General features: G+C 51.3%; 1 protein-coding gene and 1 long non-coding RNA gene across 5 annotated transcripts; one reads left to right on the top strand and one right to left on the bottom strand.

Moving 5' to 3' along the window:
- Positions 1 to 8,440: 8,440 nt before the first annotated feature.
- LOC112208615 (uncharacterized) lies at positions 8,441 to 15,739 on the bottom strand. The gene is made up of 4 exons (XR_002943082.3): positions 15,633 to 15,739; positions 15,057 to 15,170; positions 14,761 to 14,875; positions 8,441 to 8,739 (listed from the first exon to the last, which is right to left on the bottom strand). It is a non-coding gene; the product is annotated as an uncharacterized LOC112208615 (long non-coding RNA).
- On the top strand, positions 10,768 to 17,687 carry PRRT3 (proline rich transmembrane protein 3). 4 transcript variants are annotated; one of them, XR_001713166.4, is made up of 5 exons: positions 10,768 to 10,906; positions 13,055 to 14,129; positions 14,317 to 14,472; positions 15,236 to 17,152; positions 17,518 to 17,687. XR_001713166.4 is itself a non-coding variant. In XM_009444902.5 (5 exons), exons 2-5 carry the CDS (start codon positions 13,112 to 13,114, stop codon positions 17,008 to 17,010), a joined length of 2,706 nt encoding a protein of 901 aa, XP_009443177.3. In that variant the 5' UTR covers positions 10,768 to 10,906; positions 13,055 to 13,111; the 3' UTR covers positions 17,011 to 17,687. The 4 variants fall into 4 exon arrangements, 3 of the variants coding, with proteins under 3 accessions (XP_009443177.3, XP_001149591.3, XP_016795927.2); XM_009444902.5 differs by having other exon boundaries at positions 13,055 to 13,606; positions 13,850 to 14,129; positions 15,236 to 17,687; XM_001149591.6 differs by having other exon boundaries at positions 15,236 to 17,687.
- The last annotated feature ends 222 nt before the right edge of the window (positions 17,688 to 17,909 follow it).

Raw genomic sequence — 17,909 nt, 5'->3', positions numbered from 1 at the left:
AATGAATCTCCCTGTTCATTTTGAGCCTACATAGACATAGAGACCAAATATGTCAAAACCTTATTCAAATAAACTCTCTTCAGAGTGAATACCCAGGGTCAGGACAGACTCAGCAAACCTATATCACTTAATTCTGCCCAGTGAAAATCAGTGACCCTGAGGCACTGCCAGATTCTAAAGTGCCTTTGGGATCATCAGAGACTGTCTATAAATAATGCAAAATCTTGATCTGGATGTCAGTGTATCAAATCTTATCAAATCCATTGACAAATCAGTGGTGCTATACTGGAAATGGCTACTCCTTTGGATGAAGGACCTCATTTCCCAGTTGCTTGGAACAAAAGAGAATTTACATATTGCTGTAAGAAGGGAGAGACGGCAGTTGTTGGTAGACACACAGATAAGGGTGCCCAAGAATAATTCTGTCTGGATTAAAGGTCCCAGGGAAGTGACGGTGCCATTTCTGTACCAAGAGGTGAATATAATTTGCATGTTGAGTGCAGTAATGAAGAACAAACGACTCTTGACTCCACAAATTAAACCGTCCTGTTTTCTCTTCTTTGCCTGTGAAAGTGTTGCCTCTGTAAGTCACTAACAACCTTCTGCCAACAGTTGACTGTCTATCTTGGACCAGTGCGGGGAGTCTAAGACGAAAGAGATGTGAACCTTGCACTCAACTCACAAGAGAGAGACACCTAAGAGCTTTTTACAATTTTTTATTATTTTTTTAGAGACGATACCTTGCTATGTTGCCCAGACTGGTCTTGAACTTGTGAGCTCAAGCCATCCTCCTGCCTCAGCCTCCCAAAGTGCTGGGATTACAGGCATGAGCCGCTGTGCCTGGCCAAAAGAGACCTTTTTTTGAGGTCACCGAATCTGAGAATCTGGAATCTCTGACCCTGGCCTCCAGAGTAACATATGTGGGCATAGACACAGACATGTCCCTCTAAAACTTATTCATAATGACCCGCAGACCCAAGTTAAGAAACCCTGACCTTTAACGATAGTTAAAATGGCTGCTTATACCAGATAGAAAAGGAACAAGTGTTCACAGGAGAGCTAACCTTTGACCTGGGTCTTGAAAGACTTCCTCTATGTAGAAGGGCATTCCAAGCAGAGAAAACAGAATCAGCAAAAGCCCATGGATTAAACTGTCTGCAATTCATTGCACCCCAAGGAAGTAGGGAGTGGTCCAGTATGCCCTGGAAAGGTCCAGGTTGGGTAGCATGCAAATGGTAATTGGTGATTGAGTGGTAGCCGCCTCGTTCCTCTGCATCGGGAGCATTTGAGTCTGCCTCTTCACCCACACAAGGTTTGGCCTTTTTCCCTTGTAGCAAAGATGGGTGGTTAAAATGTGTGTGACCAGCCTGGCCAACATGGTGAAACCCCATCTCTACTAAATATACAAAAATTAGCCAGGCATGGTGGTGTGCACCTGTAATCCCAGTTACTCGGGAGGCTGAGGCAGGAGAACCACTTGAACCTGGGAGGCAGAGGTTGCAGTGAGCCGAGATCGTGCCACTGCACTCCAGCCTGGGCAACAAGAGTGAAACTCCATCTCAAAGAATAAAAAAATGTGTGTGAGACTTTCCTGTCCCATTGTACTGGTAGTAAATGCACAGACCTGTCCTTGGCATCAGTGAGTCAAAAGGAAAAGCCAAGGTTGTTTTAGTAGGCTCTTTCCAGAACAGCGCACAGGCTTAGGGAGCAGTGCTTATTGTGTGTGTTTCTTGGAGTTCAATTTGGGCCAGGCTATCAATGAGAATTGCATCTCTTCCATCCACCTTGACTTATCACCTGATACTATTTAGGACACCGCAAATGTCTACTTGCTGATCATGGAATAGAACAGGGGTGTCCAATCCTTTGGCCTCCCTGGGCCACACTGGAAGAAGAATTGTCTTGGGCCACACATAAAATACACTAACACTGACGATAGCTGATAAGCTACAAAACAAACAAAAAACAATGTTTTAAGAAAGTTTATGAATTTGTGTTGGGCCCCATACCAAGCTGTCCTGGGCGGCATGCAGCCTACAGGCCAGACAAGCTTGGTATAGAAAGTACCGTACAAGGAAAGCTAAATATTGACAGTCAACTGCATAACACAACTCAGAAAAATACAATTTAGATTTGAGGTGAGTAGGTAAACCCGTGCTTAGGGACAAAAGTCAGCTTGATTCCTCTGTTTGGTCTGTAAGGTGTGTGATGGGTATGTGTGTATGTGAAAGAGGGTTACTAACTGGATTAGGAATATTGCAGTTGCAGGTGACAAGCTGAACTCAAGCAATTAAAAAGGAATGGAAATTGACTCAATAACTAAAATGTCTGGTGGTTGGCTTCAGGCACAGCTGGGTCCAGGGCCTCTCATGATATCATCAGGACTCAGTTGCTTTCTCAAGTCTGCTTCTTAGGCAGTTAGTTTTCTTATAGAGGCACGAGATTAGTAATCCTAGTGAAAAGAAAGCACCCCTTTTTTAAAAATCTAGGAAAAGTTAGGATTGCATCTTAACTCATCTGCCTTGAGTCAACTGCAAATTCCAGGAACTGCTTAGCTTCTCATAAACTATAAGAACTGAAGGTATAATAAGAGTGATTCCCCAAAGGAAAACTGGGATGCTGTTGCCTGAAGAAGTGGCATGGGTACCAGACAAAAAATATCTTATCTTACCTTTAATCATCCAAACCATCTGGAATGTTCCCAACAGGAGGTGCTGTCCCTGTCCTTGGAAGTAATTGCGGTCTGCAAACATTTGCAGGATTTCTACAGTGTGCTCAGGGCCATGCTAGATATTTTCAGATCTTTCTGTTCATTCAACCAATAGTGAATTGAGTGTTGCCAGGCACTGCATATGAACAAGACACAGTCACAGACCTTAAAAACTCAGACTGCTAGACCAACCTGGCTAACATGGTGAAACCCTCTCTCCACTAAAAAATACAAAAAAATTAGCCGGGCATGGTGGCGGGTGCCTGTAGTCCCAGCTACTTTGGAGGCTGAAGCAGGAGAATGGCGTGAACCCAGGAGGTGGAGCTTGCAGTGAGCCGAGATTGTGCCACTGCACTCCAGCCCGGGCGATAGAGTGGGACTCCATCTCAAAAAAAAAAACCTCAGACTACTATAGTACATGCTGTGACAGGGACGATCCTAGGGAGGCCATGGGAACATCCTGCAGGTCATCCAGTCAACCCGAATGCTCAGGGAAGGCTTCCCAGCAGAAACATCTCAACTAAGATGTGAAAGATCATGAGGAACTTGCCAGAAAAAAATATACAGACTGTTCTAAACAGAGGCAACGGTGTGCGCAAAGTCTCAGAAGCAAAGATGTTGGTGTTTTCATGGAACTGAAACAAGACCTGCATGACCCTGCAGTGTAGAATATGAAAGGACTGATAAACATTTGGATTGTACACTTAAAACGGGTGAATGGGGTGGGGTGCGAATTATAGCTCACTAAAACTGCTTCAGAAGACAAGATGAGGAGGCAGCACTAGGGCCAGATGGCAGAGGAGCTTATAAGTCATCCCTCAGAGGCGGAACTTCATCCTGATGATGGCAGCAGGAAGCCTTTGTAGGGACTGGTGTGAAGGGATTTGTTGCTGGGCAAGGAATGGAATGGAGGGGCAGAAGTGGGTATGGAGAGCACTGGAGTGAGAGTGAGATGGTAATGCGGTCAGAGGAGAAGCCGCGGCATTGAAGTCATGTCCATGATTAGCTCCTGCTTTCTCACACTCACTGTGTTGCTTTGCAGAAGACAGTTTCCCTCTTTGGGCCTCAGTCTCCCCACCAGTCACAAGGCTACTTTGGAAAAGTCTGGCAGGTCCTCAAAAGTAAATGTAAAATTTCCATATGACTCAGCAGTTCCACTCCTAAATAGATATATACCCAAGAGAAGTGAAAACATACTGGCTGGGCATAATGGCTCATGCCGGTAATCCCAGCACTTTGGGAGGCCGAGGCAGGCGGATCACGAGGTCAGGAGTTCGAGACCAGCCTGACCAACATGGTGAAACCCCGTCTCTACTAAAAATACAAAAATTAGCTGGGCGTGATGGCGCGCCCCTGTAATCCCAGCTACTCGGGAGGCTGAGGCAGGAGAATCGCTTGAACCTGGGAGGTGGAGGTTGCAGTGAGCCAGGATCATGCCATTGCACTCCAGTCTAGGCAACAGGGTGAGACTCCATCTCAAAAAAAAAAAGAAAAGAAAACATATGTCCAGATCAGGTGCGTTGGCTCCTGCCTGTAATTCCAGCACTTTAGGAGACCAAGGCAGGTGGATCGAGCCTCCTGTAGTCCCAGCTACTCAGGAGGCTGAGGCAGGAGAATTGCTTGAACCTGAGAGCCAGAGGTTGCAGTGAGCTGAGATCGCACCACTGCACTCCAGCCTGGGCTATCGACTGTGCCACAAAGCGAGACTCTGTCTCAAAAAAAAAAAAAAAAGAAAAAAGAAAAAGAAAACATGTCTACACAATTACGTATACATGAATATTCATAGAGCATTATTCATAGTAGCCACAAGGTGGGAAACAACCCAAATGTCTATCAGCTAACAGATGGATAAATGAAATATGGTATAGCCATACAATGGCGTATTATTCAGCAGTAAAAAGAATAAAGTACTGACCAGGTGCAGTGGCTCACGCCCGTAATCCTTGCACTTTAGGAGGCTGAGGTGGGAGGATTGCTTGAGGCCAGGAGTTCAAGACTGGCCCGGCAACATAGCAAGACCCTGTCTCTACAAAAAATAAAGTTATCTGGGCATGGTGGCGTATGCCTGTAGTCCCAGCTACTCAGGAGCCTGAGGCAGGCGGGTGGTTGCTTGAGCCCAGAAGTTGAAGATTACAGTGAGCCATGACTGTGCCACTGCACTCCAGCCTGGGCAACAGATTGAGACCCTGTCTCTAAAACAGTAAAATAGGTTAGGCACAATGTCTCATGCCTGCCTTCCAAGTACTTTGGGAGGGTGAGGCGGGAGGATCACTTGAGCCTGGGAGTTGGAGACCAGTTTAGGCAACATAGTGAGGCCTCACAACAAAATGAAAAAAAAATCAGCCAGGCATGGTGGCACATGCCTGTAGTCCCAGCTACTGAGGAGGCTGAGGTGGAAGGATTGCTTGAGCCCAGGAGGTCAAGGCTGCAGTGAGCCATCATTGCACCATTGCACTCCAGCCTGGAAGACAGAGCGAGACCCTGTCTCAAAATGATAAATAAATAATAATAAAGTAATTATCACTATTTTACCAGAATTTTTTTTTTTGAGACAGAATCTTGCTCTGTCACCCAGGCTGGCGTGCAGTGGCGCGATCTTGGCTCACTGCAACCTCTGCCTCCCGGGTTCAAGCGATTCTCGTGCCTCAGCCTCCCGAGTAGCTGGGATTATAGGCGTGCACCACTGCGTCTGGCTAATTTTTGGATTTTTAGTAGAGATAGGGTTTCACCATGTTGGCCATGCTGGTCTCGAACTCCTGACCTCAGGTGATTCACCTGACTTGGCCTCCCAAAGTGCTGGGACTACAGGCGTGAGCCACTGCCCCTGGCCCAGAATTTTTTAATGTATCTCCCAAAATCACTTTTTTGTGGGAGGGGAGGGAGCAGGGAAGTTGGATATTTTCAAAGTAAATCACAAGTATGTCATTTCACACATAAGTCGTAGGTATCATAACAGATACGGAATTTTTTACACATAACCCACAAGGCCATTATTTCACCCGATGCAAACATGCTTATACCTTAATATGTCCTAAGACTCAATCTGTGTTCATATTTCCCTAATTGTCTTAAAATGTCTTTTCCACAGTGGATTTATTTGACTGAGGCTCCCAACGAGGCCCCCATGTGGCATTTGGTTGCTATATCTCTTAAATCTCTTATGTAACAGTTTTCCCTCCCTCCCTTTTTTTTCAAGACATTCATCTGTCGAAGAAACCATGTTGTTTGTTGTCTCTGTAGAATTCTGTGAATCTCTGAAAATGTTATCTGAATGGGAAATTAAATCTTTCAATTGTTTTTCACTTTAAGGAAGGATTAAGGGGAATGAATTAGTGATAGATGCATGGAAAATTAAGCAAATGAAAAACCAAGCAGTACTTACTGCAGGAGAAACAATGTCTGGGGAGGGAATTATTATCCTCACAGCACACTTCTTGAATCAGCTTGAATACTTGTTTCACAGTTCTAGTATTGTAAATGCAGAATAATGATACCAAAAAACTACAGAAAAATATGGAAAGTAATAGAAGAGCTACATTTTCATATTATCTTCATAGTAGTCAATAGATTAACCCCCAAAACTGAAAATAATTAACATTAGCAGCATAAATCTGATGTGAAAATAGGATAAATACCAGAAGAAATAACCAGAAGTACCAGAAAGACTTGACAATAATTACTTCCAGAAAGTGGGAATTGAGAGTGAAAGGGAATGGGGTAAGGATCTGCTGATTTTAAAGTGGCATCAGATTTCGACACACAAAAAATAAATAACTCTTGGCCAGGTGTGGTGGCTCACGCCTGTAATCCCAGCACTTTGGGAGGCCAAGGCAGGCAGATCACTTGAGGTCAGGAGTTTGAGACCGGCCTGGCCAACATGGTGAAACCCCATCTCTGCCAAAAATACAAAAATCAGCCAGGCGTGGTGGTGCATTCCTGTAGTCCCAGCTACTCGGGTGGCTGAGGCAGGAAAACGGCTTGAACTCAGGAGGCGGAGGTTACAGTGAGCTGAGATTGTGCCACTGCCCTCCAGCCTGGGTGAAAGAGAGAGACTCTGTCTCAAAAAACAAACAAAAAACCTCTTTAAAAAGATCAGGTTTGTTTAGTTGGTGTTGGTGGAAGCTAAAATCTGAGAATGAGTAGGTTAAGACTCCAGGAGCCCTTCAGGCTGAATTTGGCCAGTTTGGTAAAAGAGTGTAACTCCCCGTGCCCTCAGAGTTCAGGACAGTGGGCAGAGCACAGAGAAGGTTCACCAGCCTGCACTTTCTCCCACCTGTTCTCCCTTTTGTTTATTTTCTCATGCCTGCCAGAGCAACCAGCCAGAACGAAAATGCCAACCAACTGTCCTGGGCTTTGTCTAAGCAGGAGATTTCATCATTGCCAGCCCCATCTTCTTTGCCTTTTCTTTCTCACTCTTTCCTTGGGGAGTCACAACAACTTTCAGCTCTGTTGGTTTGAAGTCAACAGAGATCCAAACTGGAGGGCCTATTTTCATGGACTCAATTAACTCCTAACACAGTAGGGGCCGCCTGGAAGGCCTGGGGTTTCCCTCTCCCCCACTTTCCTCTCTCAGGTTCTTCCAGAGGGGCAGGAGGGTGTCATTACTATTAAGAGCACTGGTTCTGGCCAGGCGTGGTGACTCATGCCTGTAATCCTAGCACTTTGGGAGGGCGAGGCAGGCTGATCACTTGAGGCCAAGAGTTTCAGACCAGCCTGGCCAACATGGCGAAACCCTGCCTCTACTAAAAATACAAAAGCAAGATTCCATCTCAAAACAAAGAGCACTAGTTCTAAAGTCAGGCCTGTGGCTTGGCCCCTTAGTTGCTGCATGACCTTTAACAAGTTATTGAACTTCTCTGAGCTTCAGCTTGCCAGCTGTATAATGAAAAACATAAAACCTAGGGTTGTCATGAGGACTTAAAAAGAATAATGGTGTGTAGCATAGTTTTTGGCAGACCAAGTGCTTGGTAAACAGGAGATATTGACCATCCCTTGTATACTTGGAGTCACCTTCCATTTATCCCTGCCGTCCCAGAGTCTCCAGAAGGATGCTGGGAGCTCCATCTGGAGCTGAGATACTCCCCGTCCACACCTGCGCGCCTCGTGTTCCCCGCTTACATTCACCTCCACCCCAGCCAGTCTCCTCTTTCCACAGGATCAGCTTTCACCTTGGTCTCTAGCCAAAGGGATCCTAATCTCTCTTGCATTTGTTTGGAATCTCAGAATGCCTGCCGGTTGGTGGTTTAGAAACGCGATGGGATTGGGGCCCCTGGTTCCAAAGAGGGCAGCCAGCAAGCAGCCAGATGGCCCTGCATGGACTGGGAGGTCAGGCACTCACACACCAGCCCTTCTCAGGAGAAACTGAGGAAGGGAACCGGGCCAGCTCTGAGCCTGTGGAGGGAATCTCAACATCTCCAAAGGAGGCTCCCAGCGAGTTCACAAGGGGAAGTGAGAGGGAGGATCCAGACTCCTCAGCTTCTGTAGGGGGCCCTAGGACTGCATTCTGGCCAAGACTGCCCACATGGGAACAGACACAGGTCCCTCAAAGGAAGTTAGGATGCTGTCAGGAAGGGAAATGGTTATTGCAAAACCCTCCAAAATGTCAATCAGCTATATGTAGAATCAGGATCCAGTTAACTTCCTACAAGATTGTAACAACAGGCTGGATCTAACAAGATAAACAACAAACAAATGTAGAATCCTACATTAAGAGTCAATAAACCAGTTGTACATGAAGAGATGGGAAGACTTTACTACTAGATCAATTGGGTAACAAAGTGATGTGGCTGCTAGAAACATTAATTCAGTGTGAGGCCATATGAATGGAGTAGAATCCTGGAAAGGAGAGGTGAAGGTTCAGCTTTACTCCCAACAAGGTTCATTTCCAAGAGTCCTACTTTCAGAGGGGCATTGTTGAGCTGGTAAGAAGCAAACAGAGAAGAGATTCTTCCACATGGTGAGAACCCAGAATCCTGTCCTGCAGGGAACAGCTGAAAAACTCGGAGTGTTTGTTCTGGAGAAAGAAGACTCTAGAGAAATGAGAGATGCCTTTACAATTCTGAAGTGGCTCCAACAAGGAGAACAGAGCTGGTCAGGTCATGTGTGAAACGGGCAAGGCCTGCACCCTCTCCCAGAGTCAAGCAGCTGAACGCAGGCCCCACCATTTACCAGCCATTAGGGATGGAATATTCTTCAAACTGCAATACGTCAGACACAACTGGGGCCTGAGTATTGCTCTTCTGTGAGAGCTAGAGGTAGGAAGCCATTGGGAGGGAGATGTCAGCTCAGCCCTAGGAAGAATTTTTTCTTTTTCTTTTTTAAGTGAAATTTGATTTTTTATTTGATACTGGGTCTCTTTCTGTCACCCAGGCTGGAGTGCGGTGGTGCGACCTTGGCTCACTGCAACCTCTGGCTCCTGGACTGACGTGATCCTCCCACATAACCCTCCTGAGTATCTGGGACCCAGGTGCGCACCACCACACTTGGCTAATTTGTTTTTTTTTTTTTTTTTTGGTAGAGATGGGGTTTTGCCATGTTGCCCAGGCTGGTCTCGAACTCCTGGGTTCAAGCAGTCCTCCAGCCTTGGCCTCCCAAAGTGCTGGGAATATAGGCATGAGCCATTATACCGGCCAAATTTTCTTCTTCTTCTTCTTCTTCTTTTTTTTTTTTTTGTCAGTCTCACTCTATTGCCCAGGCTGGAGTGCAGTGGTCATTGCACTCCAGTGACACAGCTTGTGGTCAATGGACAGAGTGGTCAATGCACTCCAGTGACACTCCAGTGGCCATAGCTTACTGCAACCTTGACCTCTTGGGCTCAAATGATTCTCCGGCCTCAGCCTCTGGAGTAGGTAGGACTACAGGCATGTACCACCACGCCCAGCTAGTTTTTTTGTTTGTTTGTTTGTTTTTTAATTAAAGTCTCACCATCTTGCCCATGCTGGTCTTGAACTCCTGGGCTCAAAATGATCCTCCTCTCTAGGCCTCCCAAAGTGCTGGGATTACAGGTGTGAGCTACTGCACCCAGCCCTATCTCATTTTTGATAACCACATATATTTCCTGTGTGGCTTTCCTTTAAAGAATTGAGCCTAATAATGGATGTTTACTATATCAACAGGTGTTCAAAGAAAGACCAGGAACATTTTGACAGTGTCTACCAGCCCCATATGCAGACCCATAGATTTTACTACCATGCCTCGGCTAGGCAATTATCTGGTAGGTGCACTAGTGTACGTGCACAGTGATGTGTTAAGCAAGGAATGGCCCCTGCTCCATTACCCCTGCGAGCAAAAGGCTAGAAACAACCTATGTCCAATCACAGGGGACAGGATAAAGAACAATAACTAGCTGACCATATGCTGGAATTCTCAACAGTGGATACAAGAAATGATATAGATCTATAGATATTTACATGAAAAATGTGCCAGAATATATTGGAAAGTGAAAGAGAAAAAGACAAATTACAGAAATGTGTACAGTGGCTGGGCACGGTGGCTGACGCCTGTAATCCCAACACTTTGGGGGTCCGAGGCGGGCTGATCACCTGAGGTCAGGAGTTCGAGACCACCCTGGCCAACATGGTGAAACCCTGTCTCCACTAAAAATATAAAAATTAGCCAGGCATGGTTACTAGGGAGGCTGAGGCAGGAGAACCACTTGAACCTGGGAGGCGGAGGTTGCAGTGAGCCGAGATCACGCCACTGCACTCCAGCCTGGGCGACAGAGCAAGACTGTCTCAAAAAAAAAAAAAAGTATACAGTATGACGTCATTTCTATTTAAGATGTACATGTAACTGTACATTGAAAAGAATCTGAAGGATACATACCAAGCTGTAGGTAGGATTTACCTAAAAGGATGTAGGGATATAGAAAGGAAGTGAGCTCCCCGTCCCATGAGGTATGCAAGCAGAGGCTAGCTGCCCCGTTTTCAGGGATGCTGCAGAAGACATTTCCACATCCCTCAGAGATGACCTCGGTTCCACTCTGAGCCCTGACAATCCCTGAGCGAGGGGAAGTCGGGGTTGACAGAAGAGTCCACCCCTAAGGGGAAAGAGTTAAGCAGGGCTGCGCTCCTGTGGGCGGGCTCGCGATCGGCAGCGCCGGGCTCTGTTAGCCGAGTCTGAGCATCTCGGAGGATGCGGCGCGGCGATCGGCTGCAGGGACGCGCGCAAGGTGAACACGGGGGCTGCGGCGCGCAGGTGAGGAGCTGGCCCAGGGAGGGGGCGATGGCGGGACCCCGACGGGGAGCGTGGCCTGCTGCCCCCGTCGCGGGCGCAGGCGACCAGGCCTGCACGGCGCCCACCCCCATCCAGGACACTGCGGGAAGGCGCGGAGCCAGGGAGAGAGGAGACGGAGGAGGAGAAGGAGGAGGAGGAGAGGTAACCCGAGATGGACCAGCTCCGAGGCTGCCCCGCAACGGCCTCGCCCTGCCCCCAGGCCGGCCTCTCCCCAGTCCCTGCGGCAGAGAGATCCGCCACCCCCCACAGCCTCTCCAGCAGAGTGGGAGCCCAGGGCTGGGCAAGCCCCCGCCTTGTCCGCAGGTGCCCACATCTCTTGGGTTGGCAGTGGTAGGCAGATGGCATGTTTATCTTTGGAGGCCCCATTCAGCCGTTTTCTCGGCAAAGCTTTTTGGACCTCCTGTGGAAGATGAGCCTCCGAGGGTTTCACAACCCCGATTGTGTCCACTCAGCTGTGTGACCTTGGGGGAGTTGCTCACCCTCTCTGAACCCCCGTTTCTTCCCCCTGTGAAATGGCTGTTCCCACACCTTGTATTGGGAGGGCGGAGTGACGTGTTGCTAAGCTCAGCGCAGGAGCCTCACTGGGGAAGAACTAAACACAGGAGCACTGTTTTTAGCCAGTACCTGTGTTAGGGGCGTCTCAGCGCACCCCTACTCCCAACCCTGGAGCAAAGCCCTGTCTCTGGGCCCCCAGCACCTAGCCTAGACCAGGAGCAGCCCATGGGGCTCCGTGAATGTTTGAGAAATGAACTAACAAGGCTTTAAGACAGAGTCTAAACTCGAGTTTGGAGGATGGGACTCAAAGGTCTTTGAACCCCTTGAAATTGTTCACAACTTTCGGTGAGCCTGGGTCTTTTCCCCGGGAGAGCACCAGGGGTTTTCAGTGGCTTCTTAAGGTGTCTGTGAGCCACCATGGGTTAAGAGCCAGGAAGCTTTGGGGACAGCTGCTCCCCAGAGAGGAAAAGAGCAGGGCCTCTGCCGCCAAACACACCCAGGCTTCAGCTCTCGCACCCTCCATGAAACCTCTCCTGGTGGTGGGGCCCCTTCCTGCTTCCCTGGCCCACTGACAGGCTCTGGAGAACAGGAACTTTTAGGGGATATCCACGTGGGGCCAGGTATATACTGGAGGCTGCAGGTTTGAAATAAGAGGCAGGAGATTATTATAGAATCAGACCAGGGTGACAAGTGCCCAGGAAGATGAGGGAAGGAAGGCGGGAAGAGGAATGTCTAACGCTTGTCAAGCATCAGGTATGAACCTCGCCCATACCTGTTTGGTTATTTGTCTCATGCCTTGAGTTAGGCATGCTTATTATCCCCATTTTACTGATGGGAAAACTATGATGCAGAGAGGTAAAATGACTCCCCCAAGAAATGAAGACACTGGGATTCAAACTCAGGCCCCTCCCCAAAGGCCGGTGCATATTCCTCTCCCTCTCCACGTCTCTCATTTTTGAAGTGGGCCTTTAGGAATAACATTTCAGGCAGGGCGCAGTGGCTCATGCCTGTAATCCCAGCACTTTAGGAGGCCAAGATGGGCAGATTACCTGAGGTCAGGAGTTCAAGACTAGCCTTGCCAACATGGCAAAACCCCATCTCTATTAAAAATATAAAAATTAGCCAGGTGTGGTGGCACATGTCTGTAACCCCAGCTACTCGGGAGGCTGAAGCAGGAGAATCACTTGAACCTGGGAGGTGGAGGTTGCAGTGAGCCGAGATCACGCCACTGCACTCCAGCCTGAGCGACAGAGCAAGACTCCGTCTCAAAAAGAACAGGATTTCAGCAAGTGAAGGGGAAGGGAGAGAGCATTCCCTGCTGACGGAACAGCAGAAGCAAAGGCATGGGAGTCACACAGTCCAGTGGGTGTTGGAGGACAGATGAACAGCTTGCGGTGGCCAGGGTCTTGGAAGGCCAGGAGAGGAGCTTATGTTCTTTCCTGAGGGAAATGGGGAGCCACTGAAGGTTTTAAAGCAGGGCAAGTGCCACGTCCAGCAATTTTAAAAGCAGAGAAGCTGCTGCCTTGCGTTGCTTTTCTTTCCTGCCAGCCCCTTGAGGAAGGCATGGGGGCCCCCAGCCCTCACATGTCATTCCATGCCCTGTTTGTTTTTTAGGCTCATCCAGTGAGGACTGGAAGGTGGGGGCTTTAGGCCCAGGCATCGGAGTAGACCATGGCCTCCAGCCCATGGGGCTGTGTATGTGGCCTTCTGCTGTTGTTGCTGCTGCCACTCCTGGGGACTGGCCCTGCCCTGGGGAGGGGCTTTCCCAGGCCACTTGAAAACTCCGAAATCACTATGATCCCTGGAGCCCACCCCAAGGGCTCTGTGGGCTCAGAGCCCCAGGCCTTTGACGTCTTCCCGGAGAACCCCAGAGCTGACAGTCACAGGAACTCTGATGTCCGCCACGCCCCTGCTGAAGAGATGCCTGAGAAGCCTGTAGCCTCTCCCCTTGGCCCAGCCCTGTACGGGCCCAAAGCAGCACAAGGAGCTCAGAGAGAACGACTCCCAGTAACTGATGACCTCCAGATGGCTCAAGGACCAAGCTCCCATGGCTGGACAGGACCTCTGGACTCACAAGAGCTTCTGAAGCAAGAAGCAGTGGCTCCCCACCCAGTGGGCCACCCTCATCTCACTTTCATCCCCACAACTCCCAGACGTCAACTCAGGGTAGCCACAGTTCCTCCCTCCCTGCAGCATGAAGGCCAAGAGGGACAGTGGCCACCTAGAGATGAGGGTCTGAAGGCCAAAACTAAGAGCAGGGTCCCACCCACTTCTCCCTCAGACCACCAGGGCCCACCCCACACCCTTGTTCCCCACTCAGGTACTGTCAAGAGGCCAGTGCTGGAAGGACAGGGTGGGTTTGAGGAACACTTCCAGGAGGCAGCTCAAGGCCCCCTCTTCACCCAGCAGGATCCAGCAGCCCCTGATGTTGGCTCAGTACCCCCGGTTGAGGTGGTGTACTCTCAGGAGCCAGGGGCCCAGCCAGACTTGGCATTGGCCAGAAGCCTTCCTCCTGCTGAGGAGCTGCCGGTTGAGACCCCCAAGAGGGCTGGCGCTGAGGTGTCCTGGGAAGTCAGCTCCCCAGGTCCCCCGCCCAAGCAGGCTGACCTCCCTGACGCTAAGGATTCACCAGGACCCCAGCCCACGGATCCACCTGCCTCAGAAGCTCCTGATGGGCCGTCTAAGCCAGGTGGGTATCAATGAGTGTGCTGAGCGATGTTCTGGGGCAGCTGGATGCCTCAATTCTGTTTGACCCTGGGTCCCTCTAGGTCTCATTTTCCTCTTTGTGGCAAATGAGGTTGATTGTGACTCAATCCTGAGGGATTAGGAGGACCATAGGAGGGTCAGGTAAGGTGATGACTGCTTTGTCATTTCAGAGAGAGCAGCAATGAATGGAGCAGTCCCCATCTCCCCCCAGCGGGTGAGAGGAGCTGTGGAGGCCCCAGGCACCCCCAAGTCTCTCATCCCTGGTCCCTCAGACCCTGGCCCAGCTGCAAACCGAACAGAGAGCCCCATGGGGGCCCTGCAGCCAGGTGAGAGCATGGCTGGGGTGTGGGGAGAGGGAGTGCTCTGTCTAGTAACTGAGAACCTCTGTTGGGGATGTATGAGGGGCAGAGGGTGGGGAATGAATGGAGACAATCACCTCCTTAAAGGAGTTGCCCAGGGCCTCCTTCAAACAACCTAGGATAATAAATTCATACTCACTGGGAAATCTGGGAGAAGTCATTTGCCCTTTTGGGGCTAGAATGTTCTAATATGTAACATGGATATGTTTAGAACAAAAAAATATATAAAAATTAGTTGGGCGTGGTGGTGCATACCTGTAGTCCCAGCTATTCCGGAGGCTGAGGTGGGAGATCACTTGACCTGGAGATCAAGGCTGCAGTAAGCCCGCATTGCACCACTGCACACCAGCCTGGATGACAGAGTAAGAACCTGTCAAAAAAAAAAAGAAAGAAAGAAAAAAATTCCAATGCCCAAGCCACGTCCCAAGAAATTCTTATTCCTTGGTCTCCAGAAGATTCTAATATGCAGCCCATGTGTCGAACTGCTGGGGTACTACCTCCCTGATAGTAGCATTAATGAAAATGATAGCTGACATCCATTTAGCACTTACTGGGTGTTGGGCACCGGGCTAAACATTTCATCTTCTTCACAACGCAATGAGGCAGGTGCGGTTATCTCCATTTTGCAGATTTGTTTGGAAAAGTTAAATGACTTGCCAACCACACTAGAGGGTGATACAAAATCAAAAGCACTTTTCAAATGGCTATTTTAATATTGTTATAATTGCAGATGAAGCCGAGGAGTGGCCGGGGCGCCCCCAAAGCCATCCCCCAGCACCCCCAGTCCAGGCCCCCTCGACGTCACGCCGGGGCCTCATTCGAGTCACCACGCAGCGAGCCCTGGGCCAGCCTCCCCCTCCGGAGCCCACCGCCAGCTCCATGGCTTCAGCCCCAGCCTCCAGCCCCCCAGCCAACGCCACTGCACCCCCGCTACGGTGGGGCCCCCTTCGGCGGGTCCTGAGCTTCTCCTGGGAGCTGCACGTCTACGGGGTGGGGGTACTCTTTCTGCTGCCCGCGTTGTTGGCGCTGGCTGCGCTGGCAGCCGCCCCAGCAGGGCCCCGGCTGGCATTGGTGGCCGCGGTGCTGGTGCTCGTGGCTTCGGGGCTGCGATCCGCCTACATGCTTACCGACCCTTACGGCTCGCAGGCGCGGCTGGGCGTTCGCGGGGGCCTGGTGCTCTACAACCTGCCCTTCCCCTTGCTGCTTACGGCGCTGGCAGCCCTGACTCTGCTCGGCCTGGGCGCGGGGCTGCCGCCACCGCTGCAAAACCCACTCCTGCTGGGAGCAGTGGCGCTGGTGCATGGTGTAGGGTTGCTCGCGACAGACCTGCTGTCCACATGGTCTGTGCTCAACCTCCTGACGCAGGGCTTGTCGTGCGCCTGGGGCGCGGCCGTGGCTCTGGGCACGCTCTGCCTGTGCCGTCGCCGCCTGCTGGACGGCCCACGGGGCTGGGATGCCAGCCCGGGCCCTCGGCTGTTGGCTGTGGCGGGCGCGCTGGGGCTGCTGGCTAGCGGCTTGCAGCTGGCGGCTGCGCTCTGGCTGTACCCGGGCCCAGGCCGCGTGGGCCGCTTCTCGTGGGCCTGGTGGGGTGTCCACTTCTGGCTGCGCCTCCTGGAGCTGACATGGGCGCTCGCCCTGGCGTTGGCCGCGGTGGCTGCCGCGAGACCCAGGCCGCCCACGGAGCACGCTTGCTGGGCTAAGCTGATGCGTCTGGCGTGCCCGGCGCCGTCAGGAAAGAGCGAGGTGCCGGAGCGACCCAATAACTGCTATGCAGGGCCCAGCAACGTTGGTGCAGGCAGCTTGGACATCAGCAAGAGCCTCATCCGCAACCCGGCGGAGAGTGGGCAGCTGGCCACGCCCAGTTCAGGCGCCTGGGGCTCGGCTGCGTCGTTGGGTCGCGGACCCCAGGGTGGCCCGGGACTGTCCCGCAACGGTGTGGGACCGGCGCCATCGCTGAGCGAGCTGGATCTGCGGCCGCCATCGCCCATCAACCTGAGCCGCAGCATCGACGCCGCGCTCTTCCGCGAGCACCTGGTGCGAGACAGTGTGTTCCAGCGCTGCGGCCTCCGCGGCCTGGCCTCCCCGCCGCCTGGAGGCGCTCTGCGGCCGCGCCGGGGCAGCCATCCCAAAGCCGAGCTCGACGACGCTGTCTCCTCGCTCCTCCGCGGCCGCTGCAGGTCGCTCAGCGACGTGCGCGTGCGCGGGCCGCTCCCACAGCACGTAGTGGAAGCACCCGACGGGGCAGCCGCTGCGGCTTCTGGCAGCTCTCTCGACAGCTTCTCCAGGGGTTCACTCAAGATCAGTTGGAACCCCTGGCGCCACGGGCTGTCATCAGTGGACAGTCTGCCCCTAGATGAGTTGCCCAGCACGGTACAGCTACTGCCTGCCCCGACCCCAGCCCCTGATTCTACCGCCGCTCGGCAGGGGGACGGCCAGGGAGAGGTCCAGCCGCGCGGCAAGCCTGGGGAATCCCGCAGCGCCTCCAGTGATACCATCGAGCTTTGAAGAGCGGTCCTGACGCAGGGCCAGGACCCTGCCCGATGCCCACATGGCATGGCCTACTGGGACAGTTGAGCCTTTAAAAAATGGGCATCCTGGCCAGGCGCGGTGGCTCACGCCAGGAATCCCAGCACTTTGGGAGGCCGAGGTGGGTGGATCACGAGGTCAGGAGTTCGAGATCAGCCTCCTGGTCTCGAACATAGCGAAACCCTCGTCTCTACTAAAAATACAAAAAAATTAGCCAGGTGGCACACGCCTGTAGTCCCAGCTACTCGGGAGGCTGAGGCGGGAGAATTGCTTGAACAGGGAGGCAGAGGTTGCAGTGAGCCGAGACCACGCCATTGCACTCCAGCCTGGGTGACAAGAGTGAGACTCCGTCTCAAAAAAAAAAAAAAAAAAAAAAAGGCATCCCCAGGCCTCTCTACCTGACGGCAACCCCCGGGGGACAGCCAGGTTTGAACTCACCCCACCCCCATGCCGTTTTTTGCTTTTAATATTTCTATTTTTTTTCAGCCGGCATTTTGCACAGAGGCCGTGTCTTATGCGGAATACAGGGTGGGTGTGCATGGATTCGGGCATGAAGAACAGGGAGCAGGTGCCCCAGACTCCCCAACGTGGAGTGATGAGCCTCGCTTGTCTAGATTGTCCTCTTTGTGCCAAAGAAATAAACCCTTAGGACTTGGCTCATGCTTCCCTCTGGCCATGCCAGGATCCTGTACTCATAGGAGGAAGGAGAGACTGGAGGCCCTGCCTCCCAGTCATTCTAAGTCCTGTGTATTGGATGGAGAGCAGGACTCCGAGGAAAGGTTGCTTGAGGCTTGGAGGCTCTGGTCATAATGGCGACCACACTTTTATTGAACATCTGTTGTGTACTGTCCAGGTCTTCACATTTATCACCTCATTTA

This window comes from Pan troglodytes, chromosome 2, assembly GCF_028858775.2.
Source record: "Pan troglodytes isolate AG18354 chromosome 2, NHGRI_mPanTro3-v2.0_pri, whole genome shotgun sequence".
NCBI lineage: Eukaryota > Metazoa > Chordata > Mammalia > Primates > Hominidae > Pan > Pan troglodytes.
This window is presented reverse-complemented; position numbering and strand designations above follow the sequence as displayed.